The 15,477-nt window shown below is 40.9% G+C and overlaps 1 protein-coding gene across 1 annotated transcript; it reads left to right on the top strand.

Moving 5' to 3' along the window:
• Positions 1-3,418: 3,418 nt before the first annotated feature.
• LOC105457370 (adenylate cyclase type 8-like) lies at positions 3,419-12,740 on the top strand. The gene is made up of 17 exons (XM_011701994.1): positions 3,419-3,488; positions 3,984-4,173; positions 4,808-4,992; positions 5,357-5,555; positions 6,702-6,860; positions 7,066-7,295; positions 7,559-7,695; positions 7,921-8,230; positions 8,415-8,621; positions 8,762-8,859; positions 9,141-9,662; positions 9,879-10,244; positions 10,545-10,782; positions 10,853-10,979; positions 11,130-11,236; positions 11,628-11,891; positions 12,127-12,740. The coding sequence occupies exons 1-17, from the start codon at positions 3,459-3,461 to the stop codon at positions 12,343-12,345; spliced, it is 3,588 nt and encodes a 1,195-aa protein (XP_011700296.1). The 5' UTR covers positions 3,419-3,458; the 3' UTR covers positions 12,346-12,740.
• The last annotated feature ends 2,737 nt before the right edge of the window (positions 12,741-15,477 follow it).

The following is a 15,477-nucleotide window of genomic DNA, read 5'->3' as shown; positions in this document are numbered from 1 at the left end:
TATATTGATATATATTTCATTGTTCTTATCTGTGGTCGATAATTTATCAACTTCAACATTTTTATTTGGAAAATTTATATTTTAGTTAATTTGTTTCAGATTTATATTTAAAATTTTAAACGTTTGTAATTTGTAAAATTTAATTTATTTTTAAATTTCTTTTAATGTATTTTTTATTTGTCAATAATATAGTAATAATAATATAGTAATTAGAAATTCATGACGCCGTTATGCTATAAATGCGTATTTAGCGCTAAATATATGAATTTTCTAAATTGAATCACCAACATTTTATTCCTTTTGGCAGCAGTAATATAATGGGTGCATTCGTTTATGCAATCACTGCCGCAAATATATTATTTTATCCTTGTTCAATATTCGAATAAGAAAGATAAAATGATACATCTGCGGCAGTGACTGCACAAACGAATGCACCCTAATGACGAACTTTTAGCTTTGACGCAATCCGTTATGAGCCGCCACAGTCTCTATTTCAAAATTAGGACTTGCAGTGCGAGTCGACGATAAATCGCACGGCTATTATTTTTCAGTAGTACAACTCAACATTAAGTAATGCGAACTTTTAAATTTAAACAGCATATTATAAATTCAATCGATCACATGCATTTTCTATAATATTCATCAATACTATACATTAATATACGAAGCAGACTTATTTTTATTATTTCTAAGGGAATACAAATTTAGATCATTAAAAATTTGTTTCACAAGGGGCATCTTCCTTAAAATACAATATCACGATAGCAATGTTATTCTAAAGTATCGGCCAAGCCGACAATCGCGCCCCTTCTCCAGATCGGATTCAGCAAGGGGGGATGAGCCGACGATGATGGGGGATGCGGGTTGAACTTTGTGGTCATCTCATAGATCCCGCTCGTCGGCTTGTCAGGAAGCGCGCGCCCGATTTTCGAGTTCTTCCCGCGATTTACGGACTCGATGCCGAGGACGTGGCAGGAAGGAGTTGTTGTTCCCTTTGCTGAGGATTGACATAATAAGGTAAGCTACTGGCTATCGTGTTTAAAAAGTATACTTTTTTGTTAAAACTTTGTTACAAAGAAATCATCTGTTTATGTAGACGTACAACATTTATTTCATACAAATTATCTTTCTTTTTATATTCTTGTTTATTGGAATTGCAACGCAATTAAAAATCCATTAAATTAATTTCATATTAGATTAAATAACACTAAAGATGCAAAGTTTACTTTTTGATTGGTTACAATAATAGTGAAATTTATTGCGATTTTTTGATACTGCAATTTCGATGAACAGTAGATAACATATATACATAACTTTATCATCTATCTGTCGTATCGCGATTGAATACTTCATTTCTTCATCCGAAGAGAGTCGAGTCGTGACGAAAATAGTTCGAAGATATAACGAAAAAAACTCAAATGAATCTGAAGACTTGTCTCGCAAAAATACGAAATGGCTGATGAGAAAGAAAGCATCGTAGAATTACTGACAAAAATTACTGAGAATTAAAATCAAAAAAAGAAGATTAGTAATTCATTAGTCATTAATTACCTGAAAATTTTCTGCTGACAGGATTTTATTTTGATGTGTTGTTTTTCCCATAAATTTTCAAATACTGTATAATTTCTTGACGTGCACTTATATCACTATATAAAGCAATACACACAAATATACACGCACTAATTAGCAATTATGTATGCAGAAAATGAAGCGATAATTTATTTAAAAGATATCTCCAATTCCAAATTAGATACGAACCGTTTCTTGATGCCATTTCTTTTTCGTCAGACCTCGCGTGTCGCGGAGACGCGCCATTTTAATATTGACGAAGAAGTTGATAACAACACTTAGAGCCGTTGAAGGGACACTTGCAAGTGTTAGGGAGAAAAAAAGTACGTAGGCGTCCCCGTGGAGGCGTTTTCGTCACGACCCGATACGCCGTGAGGAGAAAGGAAAAGATATGACACTTCGATCAGACGCCTCTCGCATCCCGCCGGTTGTGAAGCTAAAGAGTCAGGCCGGATCACGTTGAACGGAGTCGATCGACCGCCGTCGTACGCGATCGCGATCGTGGACCGACCGATCTCTCTTACCGGGGGTCTTTCCTTGCCGGAGAGTTATATCTACTTCTCGTGAAAAAAAAACCGACGTTCGCCCCGCAACGTCGCCGCCGTGGTGCGAACAAATCGTCGCTTCTTCGCAAGTCAGTTTCATTCAAGGTGTCTGTGAACAATGCCGGATGACGCTAAGGCACTTGTTGCCTTATTGACGATCACAACGTGAGCGGTCAGTCGTGATCCGCGGATCATCGGGGAGATAATGATTACAGAACAGACCTGGAGCATGATGCTGGACAGCGATGTCACGGGCATCAACGAGTGAGTAGCCAACTCGCTTCTCCTCTGTCCCTTCGCGAAAGTGTGAAATTCGCTTGGTCTGATCGAGAACGAAAGTATTTTACCTGATAAAAATTGGATACATTTCGTTTTCACGAGGATTATTTGAAAATCATTGAATTTAAAAATAATTTTTTGTTTACAGTAACTCAGTAATATCTATTAATTCGCTACGAAAGTACCATTTTTTCTCATATTGCAGGAAATATAACTTTTCTTGCGCCAAAATTTCCTACGTAATTATAAATATTTCTTTGAAATCTCTGGAGCAGAATTTCAGGGGCGCGTTCGAATTCTCACCCAAGTGCCACTCAGATATTATTTTATCCTTGTTACTTACCGAAAAATATTAACAGTAAGTAAACAAGGATAAGATACTGAAGAGTACTTGGATGGGAATATGAACACGTCCTAGAGTAGTTTACTTGAATTATACAATTATGAAATTAAAGCAAAACGTAAAATTCTCTATGTAACAATCAGAACACGTTTGTGGGCAAATTTCACACTGCACAACGCTATCGATCAATCATCTTTCTCTTTTCGTCAACGAATCGATACACCACGCGTGATAATCGTGGGGCAGGTCGAGCATTTCGCCGAGGAAACAGTTATGGATCAAGGCGGTGAAGAAACTGACCTCCGAGAGGCTGGGCCGGGAGGGACTGGCGGCGTGGGAGGACCGGAAGTCCAACACGGATCCCGAGGTCGCCGCCGAATCGAAGGACGCCGGCCAGGCACCCGTCGAGAATGACGAGGCCGCGAACGCGGAATCGGACGCCGCCGCCGGATCGGAGCAGGCCGTGGACGATGAGGAGGCTCAGACCCTACGTGGTACGAAATCCCCGGTCCCGGGATGCGTTTCCCGTTTAACCCCCGACGTAAAGTATACGAGGAGAAAAGACTGGGAATGTGCGCGATCGTGTGGTTTTAGATGTCTTCAAGAAGGGAACGCTGTACAAGGGAATATTTCTGCCCTCGCTGACCAACAGTTTTCACAACAAGCAGCTGGAGACGTCCTACCTTCTCTACTCGAATCGACAGAGACAGAAGTCTCTGATAATGTTGAACATCGTGGACCTCAGCTTGAAGGTGAGCGAAAGTAAATCTAAATCAATTTTGTATTTATTATTTAAAATCATCCCAGACTTCTCTTCAGATTTTGGACTTTGTGATTTATCTAAGATGTAGAATATAATCTTATTAACTCATGTAGAGAATCTTTACGTAGAAATCTATTTTTTATCTTTAAAAATTGTCTAGCTAAACTACAATTTTATATCCTGCAAAATTAAACTTTAGACTATAGAGAAATACAGATATCTTAAACTTTTAAATTAAAACTATACTTTCTATGAGGCTGCCAATAAATTTTACGTCACATTTCTATATTTCATAAAATAAAACGAAATTGTGTACGACATTTATATTTTTTTTATTATACATCTTTAGGCTGAAGATTGTCTGATTAAATTTCAAGTCAAACTCTCTTCGAAATTCGACGAAGAATAATAGAAGATAAAAATTGAAAGATAAACGTGTTCCCTGGTAAACTGTGTGATAGAAGAGATTTTTATCGCGACGCAGATCACGCTAACGGGGATCTGGCTCTGGCAACGGGACCCGGACAACGGTGGACTCATCGAGGGTTTGTCGTGGGCCGCGTGTTGCATGGCGGCGAATCTGGTGATCTGCGTGCTCGGCTGGTGGCGTTGCTTTTCTAACAATTACCTGTACTGGGCCTCGATATTCACTTGGTTATTAATAAACTCTCAAGGTGAGGCCCACGCGACTCATTCTGACCTATCGATCCCCATAATTATAACTCGATGCAACTACTCGATTTGGGAATATCGGGCTGACACGCAGGATTTCGTCTCTCTATAAAGCTTCATAAACTTTCCATAAAGCTCGGTTTCGTAAATAAAACTAATGATTTAAGAGAAAAAAAATCTAAAAGAAAGAATTAGCGGTCTCTTCTCTCTAGAAAAAATGTACCGAGGTCAATAGCGATTATTTTATTTGAATTTCGAGCGCAGAAATTACTTTGCAATTTGTTAACTTCGCTCTGAACTTTAACTGGCAAGAACGACAAAACTTTTACATCGTTCTAACAGCTGCGCTGGCTATCGGTACTTTGCTGTATCGATTCCGCAGTTGAATAGAATGGCGTCTTGCTCTGCTGGCCAGCTAAAATTCGAGCGAACGTTCACCAGAGCGTGGAGCAAAGCGGAGATCGTAGCCGATAATTTCATCCGCTCATTCCGAAGATGCGCGCAAAAATAACCTTTTAAACAAATCTCCGTTCGCGCCCGAGTATTCCCGTTCTTGATCGAGCACGCTAATGCGGAAGAAAGAACTGAAGTAAATATCGGCAAGTAAAATGCCGCATCCCCCGTGGCCGTTTGCAGGTTTCATAGGTGCCGGTCTGAATTTCACCACGCAGCAGCGGCTCATGTGGTACATACTCTTCGTCGTGTACGCGCCCTACGCGATGTTGCCTCTGCCACTGCGATGGTGCGTCCTCGCCGGCTACGGAACGGCGCTAACACACATGGTGATGGCCGGCATAAGTCTCCTGCAGGACTCCACATACGTGAGAAGATACATCGTAGACCATTCATGGAATTTCCGTTCAAAGTTTTTTTAAAAAATTTATTTAATTAATTTACCCTCTGATTCATTTTATTTTATACGAATAAGAACATTATTAGAAATTAGATAATTTCAATAATGAATGTTTCAGTAATGATTTTTTATCGTGCGTGAAATTTTAATATTTACTGAAACATGCGAACATTAAATTCTGTTTATATTTTTTTTTTTTTTTTTTAATTTAACTTCTGATTTAATTTGAATCTTTAATTTCTTGATTATCATTTCTTATCTTGCTTAGCTCTTTTAATTTTGTTCAGCCCGAATTATTTTAAAGCTTTTAAATGATCTTGAATCTCTTGCAGCTGCGAGACGCCGCGTGTATCATTCGCATGCTGACGACGAACGTGCTGTTGTACCTGGCCGTGAACTTGGCCGGCATGTACACCAAGTACTTGACGGACCGGGGACAGCGGCAAGCCTTCCTGGAGACCCATCGTTCCACAGAGACGCGACAACGCACGCAGAACGAGAACAATCGACAGGAAAAGCTGCTGCTCTCAGGTAAAAAAAAAAAACAAATTCAAGCTATCCTACTTTTTGAACGTAATCCTGCACGTTGAATGTAAGGATTATCTATCTAACAATTTTAATACTAATCTAAAACATCTTGGACTGAGAGTGCTTCGGAAATAAAAATGCTTTATTTAAGTTCCTGACGGAGTAAGTGTGACTTCTTCTTTCTTTGGCTCAAGTAGTTGAAGTAGAATAGTTGCGAAGAGCAGGACGTGCATGCGAGAATTGATTTTCATACCGTTCGCCTCGTGCCTTCACGGCCGAAGCTTAAAGAAACGTGATTAGAGTATCTCCGATAGATTAGAGTATCCTCGGCGAGTATCCCCCTCACAGCGAGTGTGAGAGAAACTGGAGGGAATCTTTGAGAGAGCACCTCTCTCGCAAGCTTTCGAAGAGGAAAGACGCGGCGCGAGGCGTCGGTAGCCGCGGGGTCGTAACTAGGCTGGGTATTTATGTGCATATTTATCGTAACACGCGGCGCGGGTAACTCGCCGCCGCCGCTCGTCCGTGTAACTTGCTCGGCCGAGTGTCAAAAAGGGTCACTAGACACTCTCTCAGCCGATTGCGCCGGTTGGACGCACGTTTTTCCAATAGCCTTTTGCGTGTTACGTCGCCGCGATCCCACCCGATATATCGATCCTCCCCGCTCTTCGTAGCGACCGCTACGAAAATATATCCCATCGTCGGGATACATTACGCTGGATTACATAAATACCACCTCTGACCCACTATCACTCGCTCTCTCGTAACGCCATAGGACTGTTTGTTTTCAATAAATTGATGCCGGAATAATGTCGCCCGAGGCTTACTTACTTGCGCAAAATTATATAAGCCACCAAAGTTTCTCGATAGTTGAGCTTCGGAAGTGAAAACAGACGGCGGAGCTCTGCTTTTCAGATTCACGAAGTGGACTTCATTTAGATGCGTTTCTGTCTAATATACGAGAGAATTAATTGTAAAGATACTCAAGGCGGAGAATATTTACGACAGATATGATTATGTCTCGCTAAAGAGATATAATCTACCCAGTTTGGATTGAATATTTCGCGAAACCTCGAGCTGCACATTTTTATACTTTATCGTCGCGTTAATACACGTGTCTCATGGAAGCATAATCAATTAATCCCGTTAAAGTGTTGCCCGACTTCGTCGCGAAGGAAATGATCCGCGACATCGCCCGCGAGACGGCACGTGGTGGGACGATATCATTCACGCCGAATCAGTTCCACCGGATATACATCCACCGTTACGAGAACGTCAGCATCCTATTCGCTGACATCAAAGGATTCACGGGTACGCTGGCGCTCGGTTTTAGAGCCTACGATAGCGTAGAACGAAAAATTTCACTTAATTTTATATACGCAATATATATGATTTACATATTAAATATATAAAATATATTATGTAAATTAAGTTAACTACATTATATGCAATATGTAAGTTAGAGCTGTGTGACAGCGCACGGTGACGATTCACGATGATTTTTTTCATTGTAAAGCACTGGCGAGTCAGTGCAGCGCCCAGGAGTTGGTGAAGGTCCTGAACGACCTGTTCGCCCGTTTCGACAAGCTCTCGGCGGAGAATCATTGTCTGCGCATAAAGCTCCTCGGCGACTGTTACTACTGCATCTCCGGCCTGCCGATCGCCAGGAGCGATCACGCTCACTGCTGCGTCGAGATGGGCCTGCACATGATAAAGGCCATACGGGACGTTAGGTTCACTACGAAGGTACTGAGATTACTCCCGTATAAATTAATCTCTTCAGAAAAGAAAGATAAATTTCTAAAATACACCTTTAAAACTGGTGTATTTTCTGTTAAGCAAATTTGTGATTAATATTTGAATGACACTGCATATTAGAGATCTTAATTTATTTTTAGCAAGTCTCTCGAGCAAATATCCTATAAATATCTATATAAAGTAAACACGAAATATATTTCATGTCTTAAGCGTATTTAAATCGAAATTTCCTTTATCTTCCTGTCGCGCAGGTGGATTTGAATATGAGGATAGGAATACACAGCGGATCGGTGCTGTGCGGGGTCTTGGGTCTGCGAAAGTGGCAGTTCGATGTGTGGTCGTACGACGTGACGCTCGCAAATCATCTCGAGAGCGGAGGAATACCGGGGTATATAAAAAAAACACTTATACAGAATGTACACCACATATTATAAAATTAAACGATTAATAATTTATTAACTGTTAATCTACTCTCGAAAATTCGTATCTTTAAGAAAATACATAGATTTACTAACTTTGAGGCTCCCGTTCAAGTCCTCAAATCTCTTATCTCGTTAAAGCCTTCGACATGCAAAATTCATAAGCAAAACGAGGGAATTATATCTTGTTACAGGAGGGTACACATTTCCGCTGACACGCTCAAGTGCCTCAACGACGTTTACGAGGTGGAACCCGGCTATGGCTGCGAGCGGGACAATTATCTAAAGGACAGGAACGTTGTGACGTATCTCATCAAGCAGTTGGAGCCGCAGAAGTCCAGACGAAGGCAGTCGTCGAAGCCGAAGGTCTGGACGGAGGAAGAGCTGGCCGCGAACAAGAACAAGAAGAGCTTCAAAGTGAATAATCCACATGCCGTGAACAGCAATGCACCCCCGGACGACGATATCGGGGTTGACTGGACGCCTGAAATTCCGTTCGAGAATGTGAGCGTTAAAATGCTAATGCATCTGATTAATAATAAATTCAACTGAAAATGAGCCATATATAATATTTAATGAATTAATTGAATTAATAATAATGTAACTCATTAATTGAGTTAATAATGCAACAAATGCAATTATATGGTAGTCATAAATGTTATTTACTTTGTTTGCCTCGCAATCGTAGCTGAACACGGCTACATCGGTGAGTAACTTGGAGTCCGAGTATCTAGAGGAGGAGAATGGCCAGCCAGCCAAACCGAGCAACAAAGCAGCTTCGACGACGTCCGGCGAGAAGAAGGGCGCTATCGAGACTGCCAGCAACAAACGTATGAGATCGGCGAACATAAACACGTGGACCTTGCGCTATAACGACGAGAGCTTGGAATCCAAGGTAAAATTAATTCCTCTGATACCATTATTGTTCTTGGGTTTATTCGATCTAATGAAAAAATAAATAATATACAAATTCGAATTTTCTATCAAAATCAAAATGAATCACGAGATATTCTGTATTATTAACCGCGTTTTCAGTTTGATCAATTGCGAGAGGACATGTTCAAGTCTAATATGATATGCTGCTTCGTCATATGGCTCTTCATCGCCGTCTGCCAAGCCATAATCTTGTCTGAGTGAGTACACATAAGCAAGTCGGAAGTTAATCAATTAACAATCGATTTCCTGTGTTTGGAAACATAAATTTTGCTACGAATCAAATTGGTTGTTTCTTGGAAATAAATAATTCCTTCTTCATTATCTAATTTCCAAAACATTTAATTTAAAATTTCATATTTTATTTAAATTGTTAATTTTTTTTTTTTTATAAAATCAAGAATTTTAATTTTCTTTTTATAACTAAAAATGTCGCACGTACAGTGATAAATCGATAACTTTAATTTTGTTAATACCGCAGTTGCATGATTCTCCTGATCTCGTTGCTGGTGACCACGGTGATACTGGTGGCGTCGTCGATCCTGGTGATGGCGGAGGAGTTCAAGGGCATGCCGACGTATCTGCAACACACGTCGTCCATGCTGGTGCACAACAAGAAGCACCGCACCGTCTTCATCTGCGGCGTTATCAGCCTGATGATGTTGACATCCATCATCGGCGTGCTGACGTGTCCCATCACGGTACGCCCTTACCAGGAAGTGATGGTGCTCGAGCAACAGCAGGTACCGACAACGATCGCGACGGTACCGCTTCCAATGCAGGAGAAATTGACGGCGACCACCTCGAGCCTGGATCACTTTGTCCTTACGTTCCTAGAGGCTGCCCTGAGCGACGAGTCCACCGAGGGTGGAAAGAGTGTTGTCCCCTCGACGGAGAACAACACTTTGGAAACGGGTTCCAGCAATATCGAGCTGAAACTGACACGAGTGGTGAATGATAGGGCGCCTGGAAGAAGCAGGAGAGAGTTCTTCAGATTCTACAGGTGTGTTTTGTGGTCATTAAATTTAAAAAAAAAAGAAAGATGACGTTGATTGTATTTACAATACTTGCAGCGCCATTTGGGGGCACTGTAAATTCGAAGGTTCTTCGTTGTCGCAGAAAGAATTACGCGAAATTTATTTTACGAATTAATTGAAAGAAATAAAAAGATAAAAGAAATTACTATGACTTCCTGGCAAATGGTTTAATATTATCGCAGGTACGAGCAGCATTACGGAAAGCCGGAAACCGAAAGCCGGCATTACAGACGAGTCGCGCTCGAACGCGACGCCGAGGGAGGCTCCCAAAGAAGGATTCTCTCTGTCGACGAAGAGGAGCCGCTCAAAGCTGCTCATATTCGCTCAAAGCGATTGGCTCTGAGGAGTCTCGACGAGCTTGAGGAGATCGGCTGTATCCGGCCGGAGTATATGGTGTTCACATGGATTCTGTGCCTCATCGCGCTCGCTTCAGCTCTGAAGTTATACTATCTGGTGAAGACCGCGCTAGCTGCGGCGATTGTCCTGGTGTACGCGGTGCTGATCCTCGTCGTGTGCAAGGACATGTTCACCGAGAAAGAAACGAACGCGTAAGTTGCTCAGATCGACATTTAAAATATTGGCGGGCTTATAACTTTCACATTTAAATGCTCTTCAGTCTTAAATGTGCGGTGAAACCTTTAATTGTCGCGAGAAAATGTATTTAACAGCTCTATTAATAACAAATAAAAACAAATTTGTGTGTCGAAAAGGCCCGGGAATATGTGACGAAGCTTGTATTTCGGCAGTCGGAGTGTAAAATTAATTCGAAGCATTTTTTTAATTTAATAATGATCGGAAAATTCCTCATACAGCATTCATCCTTCGTTCGTTCTTAATTTCTCTTCCAGATCGGCGATATCTCTACCGGCGCAGATGCTGACCTTCTTGATTGTCTTCCTCGTGATGGTCACGTACCACGGCAGACTGGTGGAGGTGACGTCGCGTCTGGACTTCCTGTGGAAGCAGCAGGCCGAGAGAGAGTTGAGCGACATGATCGAGTCGCGGCATAACAATATGCAGCTCCTGAAGAACATCCTGCCGGACCACGTGGCGCATCACTTCCTCACGGCGGAACGCGCGCCGGAAGTAGGGCTCGCTCTTATTTCATTTAGGCAAATACGCTGCTCCCCGTACTAATATCCCTTCGTCGACGCAGGAACTCTACTCGCAGTCGCGGGACAAGGTCGGCGTGATGTTCGCCAGCGTGCCGAACTTCACGGAATTTTATTCGGAGGACGTGAACAAGGGGATGGAGTGCATTCGTCTGCTTAACGAGATCATCGGTACGGCGACTTCTCGTTAAATTAGTATAATTTATGATATTAAAATCAATGTATATCCTCTTCATATTTTCTTTTCTTCATTTCATTTTTTTTTTCTTCTTCACTTTCATAATATTGATGCTTGACATGTAATTTACTTGCAATACACAGCTGATTTCGACGAGCTGCTGGACGAGCCGCCGTTTCATTGCATCGAGAAGATAAAGACGGTCGGCGCCACTTATATGGCCGCGTCGGGTCTGAATCCCAGCCAAATCGTAACAATATAAATATATAAAATATAATACAACGCAATATATATATGTCTTAACAAGATATACGAGGATGTTATAAAGTCACCGGATGTTCTTTTTGCTAAAAATTTCTTAGCTGATTTAGGTTTTCTCTCCATGAAAATTTCAAGCTTATCGATATTCGAATTTCTCAATTTTGGAATTTAATTGTAATGCAGTATAGAAAGAAAATTGAAAAAACTATTCAAAAAAATCTTACAATTGAAAATATTTTTGATTCCCACAGAATCATATTGATACTGAAAATATCCTATATATCTTTAAATTCCTAGTTTTGAAAAATTTACCTTTTAATATTTGTATTAAAAGTGGATGAAATAATACGGGGTATACAAGACTAAAATTTGGATAGCAGGATAACAACGGCGACGACATGGAGCACTTGTGCAGGCTGGTTGACTACGCGGTGGCCATGCGTCACCGTCTCGACGACGTGAACGTTCACTCGTTCAACAACTTCGATCTGCGAGTGGGCATCAGCTGCGGACCCCTTGTAGGCGGTGTGATCGGGGCCCGGAAGCCAGTCTTCGACATATGGGGCAATACTGTGAACGAAGCTTCCAGGATGGACTCCACCGGCGTGATGGGCAAGATACAAGTTCCGCATGATATCGCCAGGGTAATAATAATAGCAGCAATAACAGTGGTTTTTAAAAAAAGTAATCTTGAGCTTCGTGTGCAAGTCGTTTCTTAATTTTTCGCACTTTGTCTCCTGGAAAGTAAATACAGAATTACGTTTTTTTAACGATATTTTCGTGTAATCTAAATTCATGCATTTCTTTTTCGATATTTTATTTTCTAAAATAGCGATTGAGAATCGCACTAATTTCATCAATTCATTCGTACGTGAACAGTTTCTGGAAAAGAGGGGTTACCAGACGCAGAAACGCGGGCTAATCGAGGTGAAGGGAAAGGGTACGATGGAGACGTACTTTGTATTGGGCAAAGCCACGCTGCAGCAGGAGGGCACCCCGAGGCACAGGAGCACCTGCCGAAGCCTCGCCGCGGTGGTCTACGGTGTGGTCCAGGCGCGTCGCAAGCAGATCAGAAAGCAGGCGATGCGACGAACGTAGATCGAGAATCTCCGAGAATAGCTTCCTCGTGTAGAGCGTTGCCAATGCTGCCAGATTGGTGCGGAAAGTCTCAACAATTGGGAACAGAGAGTCGCGCAGGTTTACATTTCATCAAGGCAGTCTACGACGCACGTATATTTCATCTAGAAAGAATTATTTCAATTTTCCTTTTAAAAAAATAAAACGTACAATATATAGTAAAATAACATATCGATATTAATAGAAAAAGATAAACCTTTGCACCAATCTGACGGATAAGCGCGACAAGAATTTGAGCGGACATTCAGGTCTTGAAAAGGAGTTCTGTCCAATTTCATTTCCGTGTCATCTTGCCACAAAATATTGAATGTATATAGCACTTACAATAAATAAAATCGATCTTATACAAACCCACACGAGTCATGACCTTTTTTAATTGGAAACTTTAATCACAAGTTTTGTTACAGCAAAATGATTCTAACACTCGGCTACTTCGACATGAAAACAGAAAGAATTAGTAACACTGCCGCCGTGAATACAACGAAAGAACTGACGACTTGTTAATTTTATCACAACAGCAATGTAACATGCTCACTGTAAAAAGGCGTTATTATTATTACTAATATAATTATATAGTAATCAATGTGACAGGTGAAAATGCACAAGGTCTCTCTGGCTCCGTGTAACCTCGTATATTACACATTATTACGGTAAACACAATATTTATAATCGTAATAATAATCCATGATAATAATGGCAATAATGATAATCATAATAAGGCTAGCTACAGGGTGGCTGCCGCCGCGCGATTCCGACGGGCCACCGCACTTTCCCGATTCGATCGGTCGGCGCAACTGTACACGACTTTTACAACATACTCGAATAATTAATCTAATTTTACATATTAATCATTAGACAATTCATTACAATTATGAACCTAGTCAGAAGAACGTCACGACACGTAGGAAGGACCGCACGCCTCCATTTCCCTCAGATCCACGCATCTGTTTTGCTCGCCGTTAATCGACTACACATCATCAGCAAAATTTCGCATTCTCTGAGAAAGAATTCCAAGGATAAAATATATCGATTACACGATCATTTTGCCGCAGAGAAATTTAGATACTGTTATATTAAAAAGAGAAAGAAAATTATATCTTAATTCACTCGCGCGATTTTATCTTCTTTTTTTTCAGAATAAAATTATATTTAATAACAAAGAATCTGTCTCTCAAATTTTGTCAATAGTCAGTTTCTATTTTAAATAATATTCGTTCTAATTTACATTGAAATTCGTAACAATGATCTTTAAACGATGAAGACAATTATGATTTAATACCGCGATAACGGCTCTTCTTAATTAAAGGAACCAATAAATATCATATCATTTTCTTATCGAGGATGCTCGGAAAATTTTGCTCGAGTCACGAGTCGAGCTGCTTTCACCGAGGGACGAAAAGGGGAGACTTGTCTCATTTAAGATACAAAGGCACTGTACACTTAATGAACATACAATTAGAAGAGCGCTAAAAAGGCGGTCCGGATGATGCTTCCTTTCCCCTCTTTTATCTCTCTCTTTCTCTCTCTCACCTCCCTCCCACTTTATCTCTTTCTCTCGACAGGTAAAACGTGCCCCGTTTAAAAATATCGCTTCGATCTACAACATCTGTCTGTCGCTTGAAAATACGGCTATTAAATCGTGGCGCTTAAAATAGGGGAGCTGTTTCCTTCGTTTCTAGCTGCATTGGTCGAGACTAACTTCTTCGTTCGTCCTCGTCTAGATTAGTCTAGCTTCATTTTAAGGAAAAATAGATGACTATGATCGGATTGGATGCGCGGTAACTATTTATTATTATAATATTATTATTATTATTGTTATTATTATTACACGGAGGGAGGTGAATTCTTGTAGTGAAGAAGATTGTGGAAAACAGGAAGGGCGGATGGGACGCGAAAACGATTGGTCAATGCGATCAGAAGTCAAGAAAACGCTCCTGGCTTAAAAGGTGGGATCTCTCACGTTTATCACAATTTGGCAGTGAACGTTTTCACGTTGTTGTTGTCGTTTAAGAAATACATAACTTACAGCGACGTAGCGTTCAGCCGTGTGTTTTTTCCCTCAAATGCTATACACATACATATACGATTGCTAGCTACAACGGCTCGCTATACATATGTATATATGTATAATATAAACACCACGGCTCTTTTATACAGATTTATATATCCGTATATACACGAATGTATATACGGTTGGATTGATGAGAAAAATATTACCTCGCTATATCTTTTCACGGACCAAAAATAAATTCTCGTCTGGTCTGCTCTCGGTTTTTTTCGTAGGGTGTACAACTTAAATTAGAAGTAGTAGTAGTAGTAATAGTAGTAGCAATAATAATAATAGTAATAGTAGTAGTAGTTTATAGCGAAAATATGCCCTTATACACTCTTTCTCCTCTCCCCCTCCGACCGATTTAATCCTCCACGAACGAGAATTATTCAAAAGGAATGCCCGATTAAGTTCCTTTTTTTTCTATCTATAATAAATCGCGATTGTGTGCTCGCCACGAAAGTTGCGCTGCGGTGTCCGTGGAGGATTAACGATCATCTTTATCCATTGTGTGCGCGTTTTATCGAGAACGCTCGAACGCTCGTTTGTGTACGCGTATCTGAATACCTTCCTTCAAAAATTCCCTTTTCTCATTTCTACATACAAGAAAGTAGAAGCTCGCACGCGAGCGTGGAAATCTTATCTGAGCGGAGCTTTCACCAAAAAAGAGAGAGAGAGAGAGAGAGAGAGAGAGAGGAGTGAGACAGAGATGTGAATTGTCGAAATCACCGCGATCATGCTGCGATTTCGCGGGAATTTTACGTTGAAACGCCGCTCGTTTAACGCAGTAATTAAATTTCATTAAGATACCCGCGCGCATCTATCGAGAATTTAACGAGGCTGACAATCCGCAGTGGGATTAGTGGAGCGCGGTAATGAAATTGCGCGAGACCGTCTTTGTGAAATTGAATTCTCGCGCGAGGAACGCGGGGTATTATATATATACGCGAACGCGGAATCCCGTATATGTGTATACGCGTCCGAAACGCGAAATAACACTCGAGAATCCCTTTGTTGGCGACCTAACGCGCCTCATAAATCTC

Source organism: Wasmannia auropunctata, unplaced genomic scaffold, assembly GCF_000956235.1.
Source record: "Wasmannia auropunctata unplaced genomic scaffold, wasmannia.A_1.0 LD335244.1, whole genome shotgun sequence".
In the NCBI taxonomy this organism is placed as follows: Eukaryota; Metazoa; Arthropoda; class Insecta; order Hymenoptera; family Formicidae; genus Wasmannia; species Wasmannia auropunctata.
Note: the sequence above shows the minus strand (reverse complement) of the source record. Positions and strands in the feature narration are given on the sequence as shown.

Excerpts from the sequence above, each read along its gene's own strand:
- LOC105457370 (XM_011701994.1), top strand. The coding sequence starts at position 3,459 with ATGTTGAACATCGTGGACCTCAGCTTGAAG. Across the intron at positions 3,489-3,983 it reads TCGTGGACCTCAGCTTGAAG|ATCACGCTAACGGGGATCTG; the intron begins GTGAGCGAAAGT and ends ATCGCGACGCAG. Across the intron at positions 4,993-5,356 it reads TCCTGCAGGACTCCACATAC|CTGCGAGACGCCGCGTGTAT; the intron begins GTGAGAAGATAC and ends AATCTCTTGCAG.